Source organism: Macrobrachium nipponense, chromosome 10, assembly GCF_015104395.2.
Source record: "Macrobrachium nipponense isolate FS-2020 chromosome 10, ASM1510439v2, whole genome shotgun sequence".
Lineage (NCBI taxonomy): Eukaryota > Metazoa > Arthropoda > Malacostraca > Decapoda > Palaemonidae > Macrobrachium > Macrobrachium nipponense.
The window spans coordinates 102139611-102156667 of NC_087204.1; the positions used below are offsets into that span (position 1 = coordinate 102139611).

General features: G+C 35.8%; 2 protein-coding genes across 2 annotated transcripts in view; both read left to right on the forward strand.

Annotated features, from left to right (window-relative positions):
* Positions 1 to 12424, forward strand: part of LOC135223829 (protein CEPU-1-like) — a gene marked incomplete in the record, with an annotated part of 42833 nt that extends 30409 nt beyond the window's left edge. Inside the window, 1 exon segment of the mRNA XM_064262693.1 lies at positions 8629 to 12424. Within this exon segment, the coding sequence (XP_064118763.1) occupies positions 8629 to 8768 (140 nt within the window).
* A 3148-nt stretch (positions 12425 to 15572) lies between these two features.
* LOC135223831 (ribosomal RNA small subunit methyltransferase NEP1-like) overlaps positions 15573 to 17057 on the forward strand; it is a 13387-nt gene continuing 11902 nt past the window's right edge. The window contains exon 1 of the mRNA XM_064262700.1: positions 15573 to 15882. Coding sequence (XP_064118770.1) covers positions 15733 to 15882 — 150 coding nt within the window. The 5' untranslated portion in view covers positions 15573 to 15732. The remainder of the gene's footprint in view (positions 15883 to 17057) is intronic.

Sequence of the window (17057 nt, forward strand, 5' to 3'; positions counted from 1 at the left end):
ACATCGTTACGTCTTCAAGGCTAATAAAACAAAAAAATTAAAAATACATGGAATAAAAGTAATGACTTTGGGAGTCTTAACAAACTAAAAATATACAATAAAACAAGAAAATTCCAACTAAGCACCTGCTATACTAAAAAGTTGAAAGCAGAACGATGTGATAGCGAAAGGAAAGCGGCGAAGAAAAACATTTAAAGATAGGTTTACATGAACTACCTATTTTAGAATCATCATTTATTAAGCAACTAGTTCCCAAATTGAACTCACACGCCTCCTCCGTCATATTGTACCTATCTTGGAATGTTTTCTTCGCCGCTTTCCTTTTGCTCTCACGTCATTCTGTTTTCAACTTTTAGTAGTATAGCAGGTGCTTAGTTGGAATCGTCTTGTTTTATTGTATATTTTTAGTTTGTTAAGACTCTTAAAGTCATTATTTTTTATTCCATGTATTTTTAATTTGTTTGTTTTTCTCTTTTAGCCTAATAAATTCCTTATATATATATTATATATTATATAATATATATATAGTATATATATATATATATATCTTATTATATTAATATTATTATATATATAATTAATTATATAATATATATTATCTATATATAATATATATATATATATATCTATATAATTATATAATAATATATTATAATATATGTTATATAATATATATATATATAATATATTATATATATAATATATTATATATAATATACTTATATATTATATCTTATATATATATTATATATATATTATATATAAATTATAAATATAAATCTTATATATATATATATATATATATATATATATATCTTATATATATTATACATTATATATATATATATATATTATATATATATATATATTATAAATATATATATCTTATATATATATATATATAATATATATATATATATACTATAAATATATAGTATATATGTATATATAATATACCACATATATATAATTATATACATATATAACATATATATACATATATATGTGTGTGTGTAGTGACACATGTATACTACATATATGTTTTGCACATACTACATTAAATGTTAAAACGTTACTATATACAAACTATCACCGGATGTTATTTGATTTACGCGTTAAATGAATATTTTCGTAAACCTTTGCTAAATATTAAAAGAAAAACCCCTTTTGCAATTTACATACCCCAATAAAGGTCGTCACAAAACATATAAAAACCACGAAAGACTGTTTTTTTTCTCGGACCGAGGTAAAATAAAAAAGTTGAAAATTTTTTTTTTAAAATGTAAATACTAAAAGAAAACACCTTTTGTGATTAACATACCCTTAACGCCGTCAAAAACCAATTTAAAAAACGAAAGACCGAAAATTTTTTTCTCAGAGCGAGGTAAAATAAAAATTATAAACAAATTATTTTACTGTAAATAATAAAAGAAAAAACCCTTTTGTAATTAACATACCCTTAAACGTCGTCAAAAAAAAACAAATAAAAAAAAACGAAAGACTGACTACTTTTTTCTCAGAGCGAGGTAAAATAAAAAATTATAATTTTTTTCTAACTGTAAATACTAAAAGAAAAAAACCCTTTTGTAATTAACATACCCTTATAGGTCGTCAAAAAACAAATAAAAAAACGAAAGACTGGCTGGTTTTTTTTTATCTCTGAGCGAGGTAAAAGCAGAAAAAACTTTTTAAACAATAAAAAAAACAGTAAATAGCCTATTTTTATTCGGCAGGGAAGATGACGCAACTTCTTCTCCTTAATGACCTTTCTTGGGAGCTTGTTTCAACTTCGAACCAAACTCATCAGATGGTTTATTCAGGTCAGGTGGGCGAAATTAAATCATGGGAGAATTGACGCGAAGGGGGGGCCCGGGGTGTGGGGGGGGCGGCACTCTAAAATATTCAGGTTTGAAAAAAAAATTACGTTTATTGACTCTTAAAACTAGAGGATTTGATTTCAACGGGTCAATTTGTGCAGGAGGTTAAAAGTAGTAGCTTTGATTGATGTTTATTATAGCTTCTAGTAGTCAAAGTTTTTTATTTATTTTTTTTTGTCTTTTTTTGTTTTTTGGAGTGTGAGTTTTGTAGATAGGCAATTATTATTATTGTTTTTTTTGTTTTTTTTTTTTTTGTTTGTTTTTTTTTTGCTCTATCACAGTCCTCCAATTCGACTGGATGGTATTTATAGTGTGGGGTTCCGGGTTGCATCCTGCCTCCTTAGGAGTCCATCACTTTTCTTACTATGTGTGCCGTTTCTAGGATCACACTCTTCTGCATCAGCCCTGGAGCTACTTCAGCGTCTAGTTTTTCTAGATTCCTTTTCAGGGATCTTGGGATCGTGCCTAGTGCTCCTATGATTATGGGTACGATTTCCACTGGCATATCCCATATCCTTCTTATTTCTATTTTCAGATCTTGATACTTATCCATTTTTTCCCTCTCTCTTTCTTCTTTCAACTCTGGTGTGTCCCATGGTATTGCGACATCAATGAGTGATACTTTTCTTCTTTATTTTGTCAATCAACGTCACGTCTGGTCTGTTTTGCACGTATCACCCTATCCGTTCTGATACCATAGTCCCAGGAGATCTTTGCCTGATCGTTTTTCTATCACTCCTTCATGTAGGTGCTCGTACCACTTATTACTGCAAGGGTAGCTGATGTTTCTTGCACAGGCTCCAGTGGAGGGCTTTTGCCACTGAATCATGCCTCTTTTTGTACTGGTTCTGTGCAAGTGCCTGGGCGGGACATTCGCTTGCTATGTGGTTTTATGGTTTCATTTTCGTATTGCACTTCCTACATATGGGAGAGATGTTATTTCCGTCTATCGTTCTTTGAACATATCTGGTTCTTAGGGCCTGATCTTGTGCCGCTGTTATCATTCCTTCAGTTTCCTTCTTTAGCTCTGCCTCTGTAAGCCATTGCCATGTGTCATCGCTGGCTAGTTCTTTAGTCTGTCTCATGTATTGTCCGTGCATTGGTTTGTTGTGCCATTGTCCTCTGTTCTGTCTGTCATCTTCGTCTCTGTATATTTCTGGGTCTTCGTCTACTTTTATTAGTCCTTCTTCCCATGCACTCTTTAGCCACTCGTCTTCACTGGTTTTCAGATATTGCCCCAGTGCTCTGTTTCTCGATGTTGACGCAGTCCTCTATACTTAGTAGTCCTCTCCCTCCTTCCTTTCGTGTTATGTATAGTCTGTCCGTATTTGCTCTTGAGTGTAGTGCTTTGTGTATTGTCATATGTTTTTCCTGGTTTTTCTGATCTATGCTGCGGAGTTCTGCCTTCGTCCATTCGACTATTCCTGCGCTGTATCTGATTACTGGCACTGCCCATGTGTTTATGGCTTTTATCATATTTCCGGCGTTGAGTTTTGACTTGAGTATCGCCTTGAGTCTCTGCATATATTCTTTCCTGATTGTGTCCTTCATCTCTTGGTGTTATATATCCCCTCCTTCCATTATTCCCAGGTATTTGTATCCTGTCTCATCTATGTGTTTGATGTTGCTCCCATCTGGTAGTTTTATCCCTTCAGTTCTCGTTAACTTTGGCCCTTTTTTGTATGTTGACTAAGGCGCATTTTTCTATTCCAAACTCCATCCTGATGTCCCCAGATACAATCCTTACAGTCTGGATTAGGGTAATCTATTTCCTTGATGCTCTTACCATACAGCTTTGATTGTCGTCCATGAACATCAGATGGTTGATTCTGTTGCCTCTTTTCTTGAGTTGGTACCCACCCGGCATCCATCTTCTGTAGTACTTTTGTCATGGGAATCATGGCGTACTACGAAGAGTAGTGGGGACAGTGAGCGCCCTGGAAGATCCCTCTCCTGATATTTAACCTCTGCTAGTCTTATTCCAGAGCTTGTAAGTGTTGTATTCCAGTTGCGCATTGTATTTTTGAGGAAGCTGATGGTGTTTTCCTCTGCCCCATATATTTTCAGGCATTCTATTAGCCATGTGTGTGGTATCATGTCGAAGGCTTTCTTATAGTCTATCCATGCCATGCTTAGGTTGGTTTTCCTTCTCCTACTGTTCTTCATTACCATTTTGTCTATCAGGAGCTGGTCTTTTGTGTCCCCTTACACTTCCTTCTGCAGCCTTTTCTGTTGGTGGGGGATGGTGGTTTGTTTGTCTCTCTAGGTAGTTGTATAGCTTTCATTTCTGATGATACCTGTTAGTAACTTCCAACATTATTTTGGTAGGCAGGTGATAGGCCTGTAGTTACTGGCTATATTCCCTTACTCTTGTCTTTTTGTACTAAGGATGTTCTTCCTGTGGTCATCCATTTGGGTGCTTGGTGATTTGTGATACAATGCTGGAGCTGTTCTGCTATTCGTGGGTGTATGGCCTTGAAGTTTTTGAGCCAGTATCCATGGACTTCATCGGGACCTGGGGCTTTCCCCAGTTTGGCATTTTCTTTAGTTGTGTCTGACTGTGTCTGTGGTGATCTCTGTGAATCTTTGTTTTACTCTCCCTGTTTCTTCTTCCTTGACTTCCTGGAGCCATGTTGCATGTTTTTTGTGTGATACCGGATTGCTCCATATGTTTTCCCAGAGTCTCTTACTTGGTTCGGCTTCAGGAATTTCTGGTTGGTTGTCTTCCCCTCTTAGTTGGCTGTATAGTCTTTTCTGGTTGGTTCCGAATAGTTTGTTTCTGTTGGTATCCTTATTCCTGTTCATGTACCGTTGGATCTTATGTGCTTTGGCCTTAAGCCTCTTTTTTTTGTTTTACGTCTTCTATTGTGTTGTTTTAGTCCCCTCTCTCTTGTACTTTGTATTTCTCGTTGAGTTCCTCCCTTGTTTTCTTGCTTCTTAGCCTTTTTTCTGCCATCTCTTTCAGTTTACTCAAGTCAGATCTCATCACCATGATTGCTTTTCAGGCGCCTTTTCCAAGAAGGTTGCTGTTTTGGCCTTTTCCTGTTTGGGTAAGGTTGTCGTTTTGGTGTTGGTTGGGTTTGGTTGTGTTGGTGGCGTTGGTGTTCGTGTCCCCATCAGTTCTGCTACTAATCTTGCTCCTGCATATTACCAAGTTTATTTTGTTTCTGTGATACTGGTGGTGTGTATTATGCCCATTATTTCATTGACCTCACTTGTTTTCTCCCTTAATTTCTTGGTGTTGTAGGCTTTCATGGAGGGGATTTTTGTTCTCTCTGTATCTGGCTCCATCCATTGTCTATTCTTTTCTACCCATTCCGTCCTCTCTGTTACTTCGTCGGTGTTTCTTCGTGTGTCGTTGTTTGATACCTCATCCTCCCTGTCGTCTTCTGTGGCATCGTCTCTCAGTTCGTCTTCTTGTGATTCGTTGCCATGTGTCATTTCCCTTTCCAATTCCTATCTTTCTGTTGAGGAGAGCCAGTTCTTTTTCTTTATGTTCTTTACTTGGTCTGCCAGCCTCTCCTCTGTTTGGCGGGTGTTATTCCTCTCATTCCAGATGTTGACCAACCTTCTTCTATATCCTCTCTCCGTCGGGTTGTTTCTGATGTAGCATCTCCATATTTCATTATTTTCTTCTCTTGTCCATTTCTTCCTTTTTGCTTCTGTAGCTCCAATCTCAGGCTGTTGATTACTTTCGTTGTGGTGATCAGTTGCTGGATGACGACCTCCAAGTACCTGACCGTCTTCCCCTTCAATTGGTTGAATACCTGGTTGCCGGACGAAGCTTCCTCTGTTGCCAGAGTTCCATTTACGTCGTTGTCGTTTATTCCTTCATTTCTTTCCATCATTGCTGAGTTTTGCTATGTAACCATAGCTGGACCCTACCCCATCAGGGATAGGTACTCATTTACAACTGAGTAGACTGAGGAAATTATGGTAGAGATCCTTTCCCAAGGAATCAACGCCGAGGAGAACGGTCACCCATTATTATTATTATTATTATTATTATTATTATTATTATTATTATTATTATTATTATTATTATTATTATTATTTAATATAATTACACACACACACACACACCAACACACACATATATATATATATATATATATTATATATATATATATATATATATATATATATATATATATATATATATATATATATATATATTTATATATGCATATAATATATATATATATATATATATATATATGTATGAATTATATGTAGGTATATATAATGTTTGCATAATCTATTCGTAAGTATATATATATATATATATATATATATATATATATATATATATATTATATTATTATTGAATATATAAATAATATATGTGTGTGTGCACATGCGCGCACACACGTTCACACACTTCTAATCCAGAGATAATAAAGGAAAAATACCAGCCATTTCTGAATGAACTCAAAAACTCAAAACCCCCCCCGTGCATATGCAGGTTTAATCATAGACCTTTTGATGACTTCAAAAAAAAACTGAATTAAGTGTTAATTAGATCATTAGGGCAGTCATTACCCTAATTGCTGGTCGGATGCATTTTTTGTCGTTATCTACAAAAGCAGATTTCTTTATATTTTTTTTTCTTTTTTTGCGCTGAGAATGTTGTGGGTTTTTTTTATATTCAAATTGGCTTTTGTCATGTTTGTGTGGGAAGCAGTAGGGTACTGAAGGGTGTGTAATGTGTATGTGTATGTGAGGTGTGTGTTAGTATGTATAGTATATATATGTATATTATATATATATATATATATATATACATGTGTATGTAAATATAAATAATATACTAAAATATATATATATATATATATATATATATATATATATATATATATATTATATATATATATATGTGTGTGTATGTGTGTGTGTGTGTGTGTGGTGTCTATCATAATTAGTATAGTTATTGCATAAATTACATGTCTATATATAAATAATGTATGTACTGTATGTATGACGATGGTTTGGTAATTAAATATTAATATATATTATATATTAGTTATATTATATTATTATTACTAATATTATATATAATATATATAAATATATATTATATTATATATATATGATATTATATATAATTATTTATATTACTATATGTATATATACATACATGTATAGTATATATAAATATAATATACATACATACATAGTCTATATATCCACATACATTTTTCACTATCCCACTAAATCCGTAACAAATTCAAAACCGAATTGGAAGATTTAAAAAACAACCATCCTCAATACAAAAAAAAAATATCCTAAACCGCTTATCGTGTACACAACGACAGAAAATACACCCGACCAGCAATTAGGGTAATGACGTCCCTAATGATCTAATCTACACTTAATTTAGGCTTTTTTTGTGTAGTCAACAAAAGGGTCTTATGATTAAACCATCCGGTGCATTCGGCGATGCGTATGAGATTTTGAGTTCGACCACAAATGGCAAATATTTTTTCTTTTATTTCTCCGGAATTAGAAGAGTGTGTGTGTGTGTGTGCGTGTGTGTGTGTATGTGTGTGGGTGGGTGTGTATATTATATATATATATATGTATATATATATATATAGTATATATATATATATACATACCCGGGTTCGGGTTGTTTACCCGTTACCAGACATCATGAATTCTTCATATGTGTCTTGCACTTGGATCTCAAGACTTCGTAGTGACAAGTGTATCCAAAGAATTCGAGAAGTGAAGAGGGCTTTGTGGCTATTGCAATTACATATATATATTATATATATATATATATATAATATATATATATATATATATATATTTATTATTTAATAATATTATATATTATAATATATATATAAGACAAAATCCACGAAGGAAAATAAGGCAATGGAGTAATAGCTCCAAGGCTTTTCGATGTCTCGTCCTTCACTAAGGTTGATAAATGACGAAAAGTCGAAAGGCCTTGTGCAGCAGTTACGCCAATATTCCACTTTCCACAGTGGACAATGTCTTTATTTATAAAATATGTATATACGTTTGTGCTCGTGTGTATGTGCTTGCAAGAGGAATCTTATACTGCAACAAAACTTGTATATAACTAAACAATCACAACCTTGTCTGTGTGTATGTTCTTGCAAGATAATTATTATACTGCAACAACACTTGTAACTAAATAATCACATTCTTGTGGGCACAGTTTTCCGTGTCGAAAATGATGACAATGGCAGCATGTTCCACAATAATATAGCACGTGAGTATATGGTCTTTAATCGATATTAAAAGCTTTCGAACCTCGTAATAGGTTCATCTTGACTGAAGATGAACCTAGTACGGGGTTTTTTTCCATCTGTCCACCTGCCTGTGGTGTTTGCGTATGGTAACACTGCGTCCCGGGCTGCTTTAGATAGTTACATTCAGCTTACATTCAACAATAATAACAATATCCTATTTCGAATATTAACGGTGTAATTCGCATACAGTAAATTATTAAAATACTTTCCAATTGCAAATGTACACCCAGATATCCTTTTATTTACCTAAAACTTACACAGCGTAACTATCTAAAGCCCGGGACGCAGTGTTACCAAACGCAAACACAAAAAGCGGGTGGACAGATGAAAAAAAACAGAGTATAGTACAAGGTTCGAAAGCTTTTAACATCCACTCAAGACCATATACTCACGTGCTATATTATTGTGGACCTGCTACCAATCACAATCTTGTCTATTCACGCACTTCTTCTGTTTTCCCCCCGCAGAGGAGGTTCCTTCAGCCATCCACCACGAATCTTCCAACGGCTGCTGCTGTTGCGCCTACTGCAGCGGCAGGACGAGGAGCTCAGACGGACTACAAAGGCTCCTCCTTTCCATCTTCATATACTTAGTCCTCTGTACATAGGGGACTCCCACGCACCGTTATCTCTCTCTCTCTCTCTCTCTCTCTCTCTCTCTCTCTCTCTCCTTTTTTTAAGTTTACTCTCTCTTCTTAGGTTGGAAAAATATTATACCTAACTTGTAAACAGATGTATACAAGAAGTCATCTGCAACAAACGTCATCCATCTCTCTCTCTCTCTCTCTCTCTCTCTCTCTCTCTCTCTCTCTCTCTCTCTCTCTCTCCAATTCAACGCCAGCCAGCTTTCGCTCCATTCATCAGTGAAGACCGTGGCACAATTCACAGGAAGGTTCGAAATGAAGAAGATTTATTATTATTATTATTATTATTATTATTATTATTATTATTATTATTATTATTATTCAGCAGATGGAACATATTCACATGTGACAAGCCCACCAAAGGGGCCGTTGCTGACTCGAAATTCAACCCTTCCAAAGAATATCATGGCATTCATTAGGAAGTAGTAACAGGAGGTAAAGGGATGTTTGGATGTTTGGTCGAATTCAGAGCTGTGCAAAGCTATACTCTGTTTTCTTCCATCTGTCCATCCGCCTGTGGTGTCTTCGCATGGTAACACTGCGTCCGTCCCGGGCTTTAAATAGTTACGCTATGTGTAAATTTTAGGTAAATAAAAGGATTTCTGGGTGTACATTTGCAACTGAAAAGTGTTTTAATAATTTACTGTATGCGAATTACACCGTTTATTTTTCGAAATAGGATATTTAAAGCCCGGGACGCAGTGTTACCATGCGCAAACACCACATGCGGATGGACAGATGGAAAAAAACAGCGTATAGTTAAATATATATATTTTTAACATTCATATGATGGAAGCGACTCGTTATAAACGGAACCGTGTTTATATATATAATTATTCCAGGAGACGAATGACAATCATTATAAAGCAAAATTACCTCAGAGACATTGTGAGTGACAGTTCCATCAAACAAGTCACAAATACCTCGAGGTTTCTCCAGCGCAATAGACTGTTTTTTTTTCTGTTCGGTGGTGGCCTATGCTGTTGTACCTATAGACGTTGCCAGAAGTACGATTATATCTAACCTTAACCTTCAATATGATAAAAAAAACTATTGAGGCTAGAGGGCTGCAATTGTGTAGTACGTTCGATGATTGGAGGGTCGATGATCAACGCACCAATTTGCAGCCCTTTAGCCTCAGGATTTTGTAAGATCTGAGGGTGGACAAAGAAGGTGCCGTTAGAGAAAATGTGGACAGGAAAAAGTGAGGTATGAGAAAGTGAGGACAGACCAAAGTGCATACAGACAGACAGACAAAGCCATCTCAATAGTTTTATTTTACAGAAAACCAATAATGCGTCCAAGTTTATGAAACATTTAAACGAAATATTCTTTAAGAAGTGTCTTTGAATTCGTGGTTGTGTATACGCTAGTGTTTATATATTTTCTATAAGAAAAAAAACTGCTTATTATAAATCATATCTTCCCGAAGAAACATCATCACTGACAGTTCTCCTGTCAAAAAAAATGTGTCGCAGTTTCTGACGCCTAATCGAAATATCCTTCAGCAATAAATAAATAAATAAATAAATAAAAATGAAAAAAAAAAATGCTCGTGGCGTTAAGCAAATCATGAACATTCTAGTGGAAAGATTTTCCCATTTCAAAAACTCACGTTATATTTTTTCGCGGGCTTTTTTTCTTCTTTTTTTTTTTTTGGCGGGAGTATGTCACACTGATTACCGCATGATTGTGTTTTGATTGGCCGCTTGGCGAATTCCACGCCGTGTGTTTAAACCAACCAGCACCGACGGATGACAGGGCGTGTGACGAGAATTGGTGGCTCATTAGATACTGATGGAGTTTCGCCAAAAGATAAAAATGGTAAAAAAAATAAAATCTGTCTGAAAAACATTTCCATATCCACTACTCATCTCACTGGGAGGAAACATTTTTGTTTATTCGTTTGAAGAATAATTAATGATTTCAAGAGTATCAAAATCCACTACAGAAGGGGTTGGAAGTCAATGTCAATGTATGGAATACTGAAATAGAATGTCACAGTGCAGAATATATCAAGGAAAGGGCCAAAGATTAAAAGATACAGGAGGAAAACTGCCAATTTATAGAATACACTGAAGAAAAATGCCTCTCTACAGAGATCACTGAAGGAAAGAGCCTTTATGAAAAAGATAAAAAAAAAGCTTCTGTACAGAAGACACTGGAGGAAAGGGCCTTTATAAAAAAAAAGACAAAAAAATGCCTCTGTATAGAAGACAATGAAATAAAAGGCCACTGTACAGAAGACACCTATAGACAGAGGACACTGAAATAAAAGGCCTCTTTACAGAAGACACCTATAGACAGGACACTGAAGTAAAAAGCCGCTGTACAGAAGACACCTATAGACAGAGGACACTGAAGTAAAAGGCCTCTGTACAAAAGACACCTATAGACAGAAGACACTGAAGTAAAAGGCCACTGTACAGAAGACACCTATAGACAGAAGACACTGAAGTAAAAGGCCACTGTACAGAAGACACCTATAGACAGAGGACACTGAAGTAAAAGGCCTCTGTACAGAAGACACCTATAGACAAAAGACACTGTAGGAAAAGGCCTCTATACAGAAGACAATAGAGGGGAAAATGCCAAATTGCTGAAGACATTGAAGAAAAATGCCTATGAACAGAAAAAACTGAAGAAAAATACCTCCATACAGTAGACGCTGAAATAAATGCCAAATTTTCTAAAAGACATTGAAGAAAATGCCACAATTCATTGCTTGTTTACATAATTCACTGATCATTTTTCTTTTTTCATTTAACAAGACTATTTTTTTTCTTGTGACGCAATCATAAACAGCCAAACAGCAGATGCCATCAGTGCTCTGAGTACTAAACAAATACGAATCATTTCTGTGAATGGACCAAGAAAGACTTCATTATACTCTCATTCACTTATAGAATGAGTGTTAAAAAAATAAAGACTAGTGCCTTAAATAACCAGTGTGGCTCTAGAAGCCTAGTGATACAGTAGATGGTAGATTTGTAAAAGGATAATATAGACTTTTAACTAAAGAATCACAATGTTGTTTTTTTTCCGTTTTGTTTAAAGGTAAGTTGATAGAAAAAAAATGATGTAGAATCTTATACCCAGAATGGACTGTATTTCTGTGTGTTATTCTTTGATTCAGTTGGAATGATTCACTAATATATTTTGCATAACATTCAACTTCTAAACAACAATATATTATTATGATTTAAACTGCCATTTGGAGTAGAGTAACAACTTCAGCTTAATAGACCTTCATTTTAGCGGAATTCTCTACTTTTTTTGCATAGGTCACCATTTTGGATGTGATATAAATTTATTTACATATCTGTTAAATTGACTGTTCAGTGTAGATACTGGTTAGATAGATAGATGGATTATAGAATTTAGGCTGATGAGCTAGTTTAGGTTAGGAACTGAGTGGTAATTGCTGTTAAATATGTAAAAAAAATATTAAAGAACAGGCTATATTAAAGTACCAAAAAAAATAAAAATAAGAAATAAAAAAACAGAGGCCAAAAGCGTCTGCTAAGGTGAAGTTGTTACTGTATTACTCATGACTGTGAAAAATAAAATTCTTCAAAAAAAAAAAAAGTTCCAATAAAATATTCTCGTTTCTAATGCCGACTTTCAATTTCTCCTTCCAAGCAGGTGTGTGGTTTTATATCCATTTTAACGAGGGGAGGGGGAAGAAGAGGAGGCAATAAATATAGCCAGGTATTTCACGGGATATATATCATAGTATATCCGCGGGTGGGGCCAATATGACGTTTTCCCCACTCAGAGTTCAATTGCTCCCAAGGACTCTATTTCTCATCGCGTGACCTATTTTCAGTTTTTTTTTTCCATTCGGGACTACGCCCAGAGGACTGTCTAAATTTGCACTGTGCTCCCTTAGAAGCAATTTCATTATTGTTATTATTACTAGCAAATATTTGTATACAGAAATTATGCACGAAAATTCGTAAAGTAACTAAGTCTACGGGCGTAACCAGCCCCGTTTCGGGGATTCTCTTCTCACCCCACCCCCTTCGGAGCGATTTTGGGGGGAGTTAGGATAAAACCCCATTATAAACCATCTTAGGGGTCCCCACAATAACCCTGCCAAGTTTCATCCACATCGGACCAGCCTTCTGGCCGTGATTGAATGACAGACGGACGGACAGACATTACGCCCATTATATTATTATTATTATTATTATTATTATTATTATTATTATTATTATTATTATTATTATTATTATTATTATTCAGAAGTTGAACCCTATTCATATGGTGAAAGTCGAGCTTCCAAAGAATGTTAAGTGCTCATTTGAAAGAAGTTAGACGAGACAACAAAAAATAAAAGAAAGAAAATGCCACTTAATTAAAGAATTAAAAAGATGAATCGGCAAGTTAACAAATAAAAAATAAAAATATAAACAAATTATCAAAATATAAAAGTTGACTTGTCTCAGGGTGTTTATACGCATTTTGTATCTTCGCTCAAAATTTTGAGTGAAGAAAATACTACATATTCAGGTGAATATTGACCAATAGATATATAAAGAGAGGCAGGTATAATAATAATATAATATAAGTCACTTCAAGCCTTTCTCTCTGTAAAAGATAGGCGAAACCTTTCTCTTTCCCCAATTCCCGTTTGCTTTCTCTCGTCCAGGCTATAAAAGAAAATGAAAAAAAATGTGGGGGAAAGGTTGGGGTGTGGGGCTTAATGGCTATACTCCCTTCCCCCCTACCGGCCTTTGCTCTTAAAAGGTTTCAGAATACGGAATTACAACGAACTAATTACAAGATTTGGTACCACTGGTACCGAGAAATACCCAGAGGGGGGCGGTGGTGTGGGGGTGGGGTGGGGCGGGGCGGGGGCTAGAATATACGTTGTCCTCTTTCAAAGTTGTAAGTACCTTTTCATAGACAGTATAGGCCTAGCCAATGCAAACCATGCACGGGATTTACTGAACCAAAAAAAAATTGCCTGACGAAAAGATTGATCACTGTATGGCATTCTCTATCTATCTATCTATCACCTATTCCTTATCACCTAGAAAAAGGTCAAAGGTCAGGACAGGTTACCGTAAACCATTTTTACACATGTCGATGATAAATGACCTACCGTGGTTGTATGCGAAACCGTTGTAACTCAGCCACTTACTTATTAGTTTTGTTGCGGTCATTTCTCCCATAAAAGAGAGAGAGAGAGAGAGAGAGAGAGAGAGAGAGAGAGAGAGAGAGAGAGAGAGAGCTTTAAAGCTGCAGTGGCGTTAGCCCCGCCCATTTCTCTAACTTGCAAAGATAGCTCCGATCTGAACCCGGTGTCGGCGCGCGCATGATTACGGAATTAGCGCAACACAAAAGAACGAATAAAAGTAAGTTAAGAATCCCGTCAGGGAGAACTGGAATGCATCTGCTAATATTCCTTTTCAGTCGCCTCTCGTTCAATCATGCCTAATGTCGCTGCTTATTCCCGACGGCGAATAGAGCTTGATATCTGTATATCGGTCTAACGCAAACTTCCAAGTTTTAAAACTGCAATAATCCGAGCGCCTTTGCGCCAATTATCTTGTCTATTATATCGCATTTGTGGAGGGACATTTCCACAATCGTGATCTTGGGAGGTTAAATCAATATCTATATACATTTTTTGCTGTTGGAAACAATTGTTCCAGACGCTGAAACTCGTTAAAAAGTGTATAAAACAGTGTAATGCAGCATAGCCTATGTTTGTGTATATCTGCACGCGTCTTTCTGAATGAGAGACCTTCTTCTTCCTTTTCTTCTCCGGGTGTGTGTATCTGCACGATACTTTCTGAATGAGAGAAACTCTTCTTCTTCATCTTCTTCTTCTTCTTCTTCTCGGCCACGCTTGAGCTAACACCTGAGAGACGCATCGGAATTCCGAACGCAGAAAAGTTGCCAAATGCCAGGAAAATAGCGCCCTGCACGCCCTCCCCTATCTGCTGTCAGCCTTAAGTTTGCTTTTATTGGGAGCTGGCTCGCGCGTACGCCTGTATAGAGAGAATTTTATATACTGTGCACAAAGAAACGAGCAGACTCTGTATATATACGTATATATATATATATATATATATATAGATATATATATATATATATATATATATATATATATATATCTAGGCTAACAGTAAAGATTTACTAGGCAATAACATAATCACAAAACTAAACTCACGGGAAACAATATACACTGAGACAGTGAAACTTCCAAGAGTTATTTGCATATGATATCAGATATTTAAAATATCCAGAATGTCTTTCCGTCTCCAGTTCCCACTGGTATTCCACCTATTCCATAAGTTCGCCAAACACAAGAGCGTTGTGGTATTTCGTCATCATACGTATTATTAGGTTTTTGTTTTGTTATTGAACGCCGTTTCACTATAATTTGGTAAGTTTTTTTATTGCATGTAATAGAATAATCTAATACAGTACGCCGCACGTTTTAAGAATAAAGACATTAAGCAACATATTCAAATTCAAAGTCTCAAAGTTTATTGATAGACATTAAATGGAGTGTAGCAGCACGCTGCTATACCCACCTACAAAATTCAAAAGATTCCATGCAAAAAATAAATAAATAAATAAATAAATAAATAGAAATAAAAAACATTAATGAAAAGCAAATATTATATCAAGCAACCTTTATAGCTTCAAATAGAGAGCTTCAGGACATTGCAAAACGTCTTTGAGGAGCCGTTACAGAGAGGGAGCCTTGACAAAACAACTATAACATGAAGAGCCGTCATAACGCATTGAGATAGCTATTACTACTACTACTACAAGCTCCTCAGCAAGACCCATGCGGAAGCCTGTCAACTGATACCATTTTTCCATTATAACTCCTAAAAAAAGCAGTATAAAGTTAAATAGTGAGAAATTAAGTGAATAACCTGCCACTTTTGATTAATACCGAGCAATGGGCAAGAGAAAGATGGCAGCTTTGGAGGGCGACGGCGAGGAGGACGACGCCCCAGCGACCCACCGTCAGTTCACTGCGGGGCATCTCAAGAACCAGGAAAAGAGGCTGATCGTCGTCCTGGAGAGGGCCAATCTGGAAAGCGTCAAGGTGGGTTGACCTGACCCCTTTGTCTTTAACTCGAGTTCCCTTGGCTGGTCGGGAGCAGAGGGGTCATAGGGTAAAACACTACGGCAGGCCAAGCAGGCCACCTACAATCAACGCTTGCCACCCTTAGAAAAATTACATTACAACGCGTCCTGACACGGAGATGGGCATCAATCGCGACTTGTTGTTGGTGAGAAACGGAGCTAAAGACCTCTACTCTCCTTTCGAAGTAAGTATTTTTCTCCAAAGTTAGAAATTAAGGCCAAATTTTAAGATTTAAACTGAGGGTACTGAAAAGGGTGGCCACAGCAGTGGAAATCTCACCAAACGCTTTAGAAATTTTTACTTACAACTAAAAATGTTTCGAAATTATTGACGCCATCTCGATGTTTACGGAGTCGCTTGTGTCAACAAACTTTCCATTTCCTGTGATAAATCCTCACACACTTGTACCCACAGACGCGTGGGGTTTTTCACTTTTCATCACAACAATTGAAACACGGTTTTCTCACCAGCAAACTAGCTAATTTTTAAATAAATAGTAAAACATCAATATTTTTACATATTTATGATGATTAATTTGAAAATATTCGTTATTGAAAAAGTAACTCGACTCTGACCTCAAATTTAAGTAATTATTTTTCTGAATTAGAACGTCTTTTAAGTTCTGTATTATGACGTCACGACATCTTGACTTTCGTACCTATTGTAAATAATTGCTATATACTCAACTGTCTTGCAGAACAGTTTACCAGTTATTCATGCAGATTGTTATCAGCTACTATTCATGTATTGTTATAATCGTAATGCGCATAGGGTGAAACACCATGGCAGGCCCAACCCTCATCACGGTGGACGGGTCTTATTTACTCGATGTTTGATTGGTGAAACAAGAATACAATTGCAACTCTAAGCATACCATTTAAAACACTGAAGTTTCGTCACATAATGTGATATATGAAAGCCCCATACGAACTAAAAATAAGCATGTGAGCTCTTCGTAAATATGTTTTCAAGGGCAGTTTTGAAATCCAATATGGCGGCTACGTTTTTGCATGGAAGGTTCTGATCAGTGACGGCCACCATCTTTCCCCAGCCCTTCCCAGCACTCATTTTAACAATGTTAGCGTATATATAACGTTTATTGATCTTACTCAAGATTGCAGTTGTAATCAGCA